We start from the raw sequence: 8,517 nt of genomic DNA, 5'->3' as shown, positions 1-8,517 counted from the left end.
AGAGATTTAAAACTAGTCTCAATTAGAATTACAGATCTTAGTTTACAGGAAATAGTACAAGTTTGATGAAAAGATGTATCAGTTTTTTTCCCCCTGAACTTCAAAGCTCTTTTATCTTAACTACTCAGCTTCACATTTCATAGTATTGCATTAGAAACAGACAAAATTTTCTGACCTGCTGAACATACCTCAATTTCATATTACTACTTTTTTTTCAGATATTGGCATTTACAAATGCTCTCCCATGAAGTGCCTAGTTCAACAAGTTTGCATCGTATTCTTTCTCGCGTTTTGGCGAATTTCAACATCTTTTCTTGTTATCACTAGCCAATATACGGAAATTATATAAATTTAAGACTTTTCAAGTTTGTTTTTAAAAGGAATATTGGGTAATACGACAGCAAGGTCCGAAAACCTGCTAAAGAACTAATTTCAGTATATTCAAATATATGTCGAGAATGAAGATGACACGATGAAAAAAACCAAGATGAAGAGTAAATTAAAAGCCCATTTTATTCAACCCTTGATATTCAAGAGCATTTGCAGATAAATATTGAATAAGCTTTATTTCAAATTGTTGCCAAATTGGTCGGTTTCAGCATCCTTCATTTTGAAGATATCGGGGCTTTCAGGCTCGATGAAATCCAATTTGTTTCCTTTAAACGGCTTCGAATGCCAAGGAGTCTTCTTAATATCACTGAAAGAAAAACAATCAAGTTTCAGAACTACATTTAATTCATAAATATCTATGGTTATGCAACTCTGAATTGTTTTCACCGTTGTGAACTATAGGAAATTCGATATATTCTAATCCTTTGCATTTCCCCAAAAATGCGATAAACGTCTAATTACGGTTTGTAAAGTTCCGTAAAAATCCTATACAGCAATATGCAATTTAATTGCCTCCCAATTTATTCCTTCATAATTCATTCAAGCGGAATGTAATTTTTTAAAGAACGACCGTAGATAATTTTTTTTATTGATGTCCCATTGAATGTCAAATTCGACGAATTTGAACTCGATTCTTGGTATTCGATCTTTGAAAAGATTTGGATACCATAATCTAAATTTCAGTTAACTGCGTAGCCATTCTTTTAACAAGCTTTATTAATTTTACATTACTGATGAACTTTCCATCCAGAAGTTCTCAAGTCTAAAAATTGCTCCAATTAATTGCACGGGGGATGGAAAGTTGCAATTTTACTTATTTGCAATATGCGGTTTTTGATACACAGCTATACATCAAATTGAGCAGTTTTTCAGTGAAGGCAGTTATCAGGCAAGTTATCAGTGAAAAACTTGCCATGACATTCAGCAGTAGAGATACACAATTCTAATATGCATCCTGGTGTTGGAGTTTTCAGTTCTGCTTGGCTAATAGCTATAGGCCCAACTACTACGAGATGCTAAAATCGTAATCATTAGCGTCTATACTTAGATATCGACGTATATAATTGTGCATTTCCGGCACTTTTCAGTAACACACTGTAACCACAGACTTAAGCGAGGTTTATTTTGCACGGTACACGATTCTACTATCCACAGCAACTTTTATTAGGACAAGTTTGATACTTACGGAACTTTCACAACCATGGGAGTTTTCATGTAACTTGTTGTGATGTGAGGTACCTTAATAGGTACATAGTATGGTTTAGGAACTTTGATTATTTTCTTAACTGGAAATGGGATGAACTTCGGAACCTGTAAAAAGAATTGTCGAATGAAAGCGTTTCATAAGTGAGCATCAATAAAATTTATCCATTCAAGGACAAGTTAAATATTAAAATTTGCATGATGCATAAACATCCTGCACCAAGTGACTAGTTGGTGCAAATATTGACAATATGAAAATAAATCTACGAATACTCACCTTTTTGGGAATAGGAATTGGAATGTATTTAGCATAAGGTACAGGCTTTGGTATAGGCACTTTGTAAAACTTGGGTACTGGATAAGGAATACCGACAGGGATATACTTCTTTACTGGAACGAACTTTGGCACGGGAAAGGGCTTGGGAATCTTCACAATCTTGGGAATGATCTTTTTAATTGGAACTTTGAAAGGCACTGGTACGATTTTGGGAACTAGTATAGCTTTTTTCACTGGATAGTATTTTGGGATCATAACTTTCTTTGGAATTGGAACTTTATGAAATACAGGAACTGGCTTTTCTATCACGTGAATAATTGGCTTTAATGAATAGACTTTAGGTTTTGCTTTAAGAGCTGCTTTAACTTTTACTTTTGGCATCAGCATTTTCGCACCAACCGCCTTCTTGAGAGCAACCCTGTAAAGAGATAGAAACAAGATTAATTAATACTTGGATCTTCTAGAAAATTTAATGCAATCAAACTCATCCCAAATGAACCATGACATTATCTTGATGCTCAACCCCGAGAGAAGGAAAATAATGTCATTGTTTTTCTAGTTAGAAATTAATATTCTGAATTGGGAGTTTAATGTTCAACGCCTACAAAAAGGCTAACAATTGTGCATTTTCTTTTATATATTCAATTAAGTTGTCAAGAGTGACATTTTGAATACTTGAATTGGACTATTTCGATTAACTGGTTTGGCTAAACCTGAAGAATAAACACGATTAAAAAATGCTTTCTCTCCTACTTTAAAACTTTGAAAGCTTCAAGATGGAAATTTATGTAGTCTTGTATTAGAGTTCGATTTCGGAATATGCTCATTAAAATTCTGATACTAAATTTCAAAATATACGACAGACCTGACCAAGATCCATTTTCCAATTAGATTCCTTTAATAGAAAAACAATAACGTCGCATTTAAAGTCGTGAGAATTATGTACTTCATATGCAATGAATAGAGTTATTTGCTTGCTTATTGGCATTTTTTAAGCAAGTGATAGTTCTATACAACCTGCTAATGTTCCTAAAAAGGCATTTGCTTAATATTAAAGTAGATATATGGATTGTTTCAGTATTTGTTTAGATACAGAAAATTTAGTTCCAGTAGATGGAATTTTAAGGAGGAAAGCCACTTAACGATGAATATTCAAATTGAATTCGCGAAATTGTATAAACAAAGGAAATGTTAAATGAGCAAAGAACACTCGTCACAGGATTTTCAACTTCCCATAAAGACGAATACAGTGATGCCAAAAACATTTTTGTGCTAGGATCGTGCTTGAATAGGAGGTTCATTCGTACCGGACTTCTCAATGATCTCTAGATTTTTGTTTTTTAAACTAGTATCGGGAAGATCTCTTTGAATTCAAAATATTGATATATTATACATTTTTGTATGTATATAGAGTATATCTACAAGGAGCATCTAAAACAAAGTAGCCTTAGCATTCGAAAAGAAATGGTTCGAAATTATCGTAATCAAACTTTTGTACCGAAAATAGGAGGAGGACGTCTCTTATCAGACATTATTGGTACATAAAAAACTTTAGTTACTCTTAAGAGGAAAGATTAACTTTGCTCGAAACTTCGTAGGTAATGGTAAATCTGAAGAATCTTGCTCACTTTTTCAAAGGCACTGCTGCTTTTAACACTTTGACTGGTTTCCCAAAACGGACATGTGGTTTTAAAGGCAAGATTACTGGTTTCACAATAGGAAGATGTAGTTTGAAAGGTTCAGAAAAGGGATCAGACATTTTCTTGGATGGATCTAGTCCTTCAACAAATGGTTTCAATAAAGGGTCTGCAAGATTTTCTATTGCTTTCAGAGCAGAGCCTGCTGCATCCCCATCTTTCATTCCTGCTGACAGTAGAGGATCGCCCGTAGCTAAGGTGGCTAGAATTCCGGTCGGTAAAGCCTCCAGCATATCAAGATCCTGTCCACAAACCAATGGGAAAATAAAACCCAATAGGGCGAAGACCACCATTTTCGGGTTACACCTAAAAAAAAAAAATGTTCAGTTAATTTATCGTTTACAAGTCCCGGGATGCCAACATTTTCAAGACAAGCGTGTAAAAAAAAAAAAAAAAAAAAAAAAAAAAAAAAAAACCATTAAAATGTATGCGATTCTAACTAAAGTACGAACTGCCATTAAAAAGATTTGTCATCACTTTTAAGATTATTTACTTTGCTAATCAGTATTATAGCTTTGAGATTAGAATTATAGGTTTTAATAATAGAGATTGCAAAGGTGTCAGTACTTCAGAACACATTGGGAGTGCATTAGTTAATGGAATGAGATTCTAGTTTCATAGATATGGTTTGTTGCACGTTCAATACCTGAAAATGATGCATTGTTACATAGACAATATCATAATTTTAGTAATAATAATTTCAAGTTCAATATTTTGTACAGAAATATACAACTAAATGCCGGGAACCTATTCTTTGCTTCCATTAATTTTAGATAAACTGTCGAATGTTACCATGTAAGAAAGTATTGATAGCCCAATTCAATGTTAATAGAAAATTTCCTTTAAATAATTCTCATTGATAAGACAGTTCTCTATCATTTTTCAGATTAGTAAATTTATTTAACGCTTACAATACAAGCAAGTTAGTATAACCCAAGTTTCATGGCAAAGAACAATCCTATTAGAAAAGTACTTCATTCATAATATTGAAGTATGAATAAGAGATACAAATAATTATTTTCAGCGCTATTTATAAACAGTTAGAAAGTCATCACAAAATTCGATAAATAAATTCAACTCGTTAACTGATATCGATTGTAAACATAACTCACCCTCTGTACCAAACACCCATATTGGAATGCAGTATGACTACGGCTGATTTCTGATGTTATATAATAAAAGTATTTCATGATAAGAAGGAATGAAAAGTATAGTGACAGTTAAGCTCTATTTTCATTTCAAAGAAATTATTTTGCTTAACCATACGGCACTTTTTAGAATTCATTAGAGCAAAATTACTTGGAGTAGGAATATAGACGATATTTTTCAGTAAAAGTGTTATTTAATTAATATAATATATTCATATTTTATTTGTATAATCAGATATTAATATTTTACGGTGCATTTTATATTCCAAGACATGTTTTTGAATCAAAGGCGCACTAGAACTTTTAATAGGGTACTGATCATGTCATTGATTCGAAATAAAAGAGTATTACAAAACAAGTGAAGTTATCCTAATGTTGTTTAGAGATGAAAATTAAATTAATGCATCAAGCATTAGTGACATGCTTTCTTTTCAAATAAGTTTACATTCTGATTTATATATGCATTTTAAAATATTTGAGCATAATTTGAATGAAACGCTAACTTCCCAACAATTTTGATTATTGATCGTAACCATTAATTAACTGATTTAAGGTTTTCTGAAACTAAACAAAAGATACAATGCATATCTAAATTATACATTATTTAAATTAAAATCCAGTTGCACAATGCTTTGAATATTTTTCATAGTTTGGATCCTTAGTCAAATATTTGTGTAAAATACCCAATTCAAGCCACTAGAAATATCAACGAATACCTTCACCTTCTATGGCACTTGGATTGCTTTTGCTATAATTTTTAGTTAACCGAAATCTCCAGACTATTCAAAGTTGATTCAAAGTGGCATATGGCTTTCTTCAATGAAAATATTAGAAAGTTGGAAAGACATTCAATTTAAAGACAAAAGTGCCCGTTTAAATCTGTGTATTATTCTGCTTCAATTCTTGCTAAGCCAAATAATTCAAGTTTAGCTTAGGTTTGAACAGTTTTTGAAGCCATGCCTGAATTATTTCGGATCAAAAAATTTGATCAGTGGTTAGATGACATGAAAACTGGCGCTCTCCTCTTTAAGCTGTTGCAATGATCGAGACCTGGTGACATTAAACTCGGACACACAATGGATTTCTTGGTAGAATCGAACTTACTGGTCTTGAAATTCTGTCACTGAGCCACTATTATCTGACCGTGATTCAGAATTATGAAGTCCGTCTCAAAATAGTTTTCGTGTTACTTCCAAATATATTTTATATAATTTAACAAATTAACTAAGCAATTGGATTATTGCGGTTCATTTATATAGCAGTATTAATGCAGGCTGTTTGAATTACATTGGCATTGGAAACTTAAATTAATTATTTCTATGTTTGTTGGAATGTCATTTTGTTTATATATGACAAACATTCTTTTCAATAAAATTACTAGAAAAACATTTCGGATGAAAAGCTACATACTTTTACAATTTAGTACACTAATTAATATTTTACTTGATGTTTACCATTCTTAATATCAACTGAGTAATAGTTATCCTTTATAGTTATGAACTATAGAATGGACACTTTACTTTTTTATTAATGTAATAAATATGGCATTAGAATGTTTTTTTAACAATTTTGTTGGAAATAAAAAATGGCTGAATTTGTATGTGGATCTGATACTCAAAGTTTTTCAGAAGAGAAGAAAAGAGTAAGTACAAAAGTTCTGAATTGAGGCGATATGGAAATTGATGGAGCAAAGTGGATTCATAAGGTGTCGTCCACTCCATTTGATTGTGAATTAGATCCATGTGATTTGTTCCTGCTGATTCACGTGTAGTTTTAAATTGGGAAGTTAATATAATAAATCAAAATAAATGCTATCTGTCGAAATCACTAGTTATCCTTGTGTATTATTCTTGGCCGATTATACAATAAGAATATTGATTATTTACATTAATCCTCTTTATATCTATCATTATGGTCGCTAAAGTAAAGGATTATTCAAAGCATGCTCCATTTTGAAGATTAATGAATTTTGACATTTTCTAATAGATAATGTATTCTTTGACTAATGAATTTGATATTGCTTCGATATTATCCTAGCTGAATTAAAATTTGACTTTGTTGATGATTATTCAATATCACCCACCAAGAAAATGGAATATAATGTTACAGTAAGAAGAGCATGAAATGGAGTTATTTGCATTCTGTCTGTTGCTGCATTTGTTTGGTGGTAATATTGTGGGGGTAATTTCATAAGCCAGATAACAACCTCCGAGAAGGAGGGATCACTTTTTTTCTAGTGGTTATGTTACTCGGCTATGATCCCTAACATTGCGAGTTCGAACCTCAAACTTGCACACTTCCAATCTCGGTCAGTCGCTATAATCCACCATAAAAATGATATTGGTCCGACTCAGGATATCTTCTACCATTGCTAAAATTGTGTACTAAGATTTCCAAAGATGAAAACCATGATGGTCTTTACATTAAATTTCTGAAAATTTTTTGCGAAACACATTTAAGAAAATCTATCCATCTAGCTATCCAAGTACAAGTGAACTCGATAATGTCCACCATTATCAATTTTCTAAAAAAAATTGTACATTGTCCATTTTTTTCATTTTACTGTACATTTTTTATGAGGAAAGAAATATTACGGAGTTTCTCAATCACTCTACTGATATCGCCAATTTCTTGCAGATAAATAGTGCTTTTGAAACTTCTTTCGAAAATAGAGGAGGGAAAGCGATTATTGATATTATATTTAGAGGTCATTGGTTTTCATTTAGGGTAAAAATTTGTAAATTCGGGTTAATTATTTTAAATATATAGATTTTAAAATATTCTATTCTCATCATTATTAATTGCAATTAAAACTGTTCACCTTTTTTTGAATAAGCATATATTGAAATAATTTTACTAGTTCATGTATACTCTATGTGATAAAAAGCATACAAACACTTTCGGATTTACGCATTTTTCTGAATTTCTCCTGAAAGGCAAAACAAATTGTCTTTAGATTTCGAATGTGAAAAGAAAAATGTATTCTTTGAGCTCACGTTTTACGGCGAAGATTCAAGGAATCAATTCGATGTTGATAATTTTGGTTCCCTTCTTTCATAGAAATTTTACACCTTTATTTGTTTAAGTAATAATTGCAATTATTTCTATGAAAATAGTATAGATACTCTGGAAGATATGTTTTTATTTAAAAAAAAAAATCTCAAATTTACTCGTAAGCTTCTAAAATGCAGAATTTTTCCACAAATAAGACAATTCACAGAACGTTAAAAACAGAACAGATATGGGCTTCAAAATCAGAGTTTAAAGTGTTGCAAATGCTTTTACTCATATTGTTAATCTCACATATTAGAATCTAATTTTTTCATGAATAATACTAAATAACATAATAAGTTTGTTATTTTTGATATCAAACTTATTCCAATTATGTTATATGCTTAATTTACAATGGTTTAATAAATTTAGCTTTTTATAGAATTTAATGTAACTGTTAGATGATTCAAATTTAAGGAATATTAGCTTGTGAAAAATCCCTTGTCATTCAACTTCTCTTGGAAAGGAACTGAAATTCAATTCTCTGCAATGCCGATGCATTTCTGAATCTTTACGGTATTCAGCTGCAAATATTTATATATTTTGCCCTATATGTGTGGTTTTGAAATTACGAAAGGAGAAAATATTCTATATTTCGCGCATGCACAATAAAGATTTATTTACGGAAACTATATTTTCACGAACATTTAAAATTTACTTGAGAATTTAATATAATGTTTTAATAATACTTTATCGTACATTATGAAAGTTTCATATAATTTGGTTGAAAATTCTGCATTTTATAAGCATG

General features: G+C 31.1%; 1 protein-coding gene across 1 annotated transcript; it reads right to left on the bottom strand.

Annotated features, from left to right (window-relative positions):
• Positions 1 to 495: 495 nt before the first annotated feature.
• On the bottom strand, positions 496 to 4,725 carry LOC129963538 (MAGE-like protein 2). The gene is made up of 5 exons (XM_056077979.1): positions 4,680 to 4,725; positions 3,499 to 3,873; positions 1,871 to 2,288; positions 1,577 to 1,701; positions 496 to 697 (listed from the first exon to the last, which is right to left on the bottom strand). The coding sequence occupies exons 1-5, from the start codon at positions 4,697 to 4,699 to the stop codon at positions 565 to 567; spliced, it is 1,071 nt and encodes a 356-aa protein (XP_055933954.1). The 5' UTR covers positions 4,700 to 4,725; the 3' UTR covers positions 496 to 564.
• Between the last annotated feature and the right edge of the window lie 3,792 nt (positions 4,726 to 8,517).

This window comes from Argiope bruennichi, chromosome 3 (genome assembly GCF_947563725.1).
Source record: "Argiope bruennichi chromosome 3, qqArgBrue1.1, whole genome shotgun sequence".
NCBI classification, from domain to species: Eukaryota; Metazoa; Arthropoda; class Arachnida; order Araneae; family Araneidae; genus Argiope; species Argiope bruennichi.
Note: the sequence above shows the minus strand (reverse complement) of the source record. Positions and strands in the feature narration are given on the sequence as shown.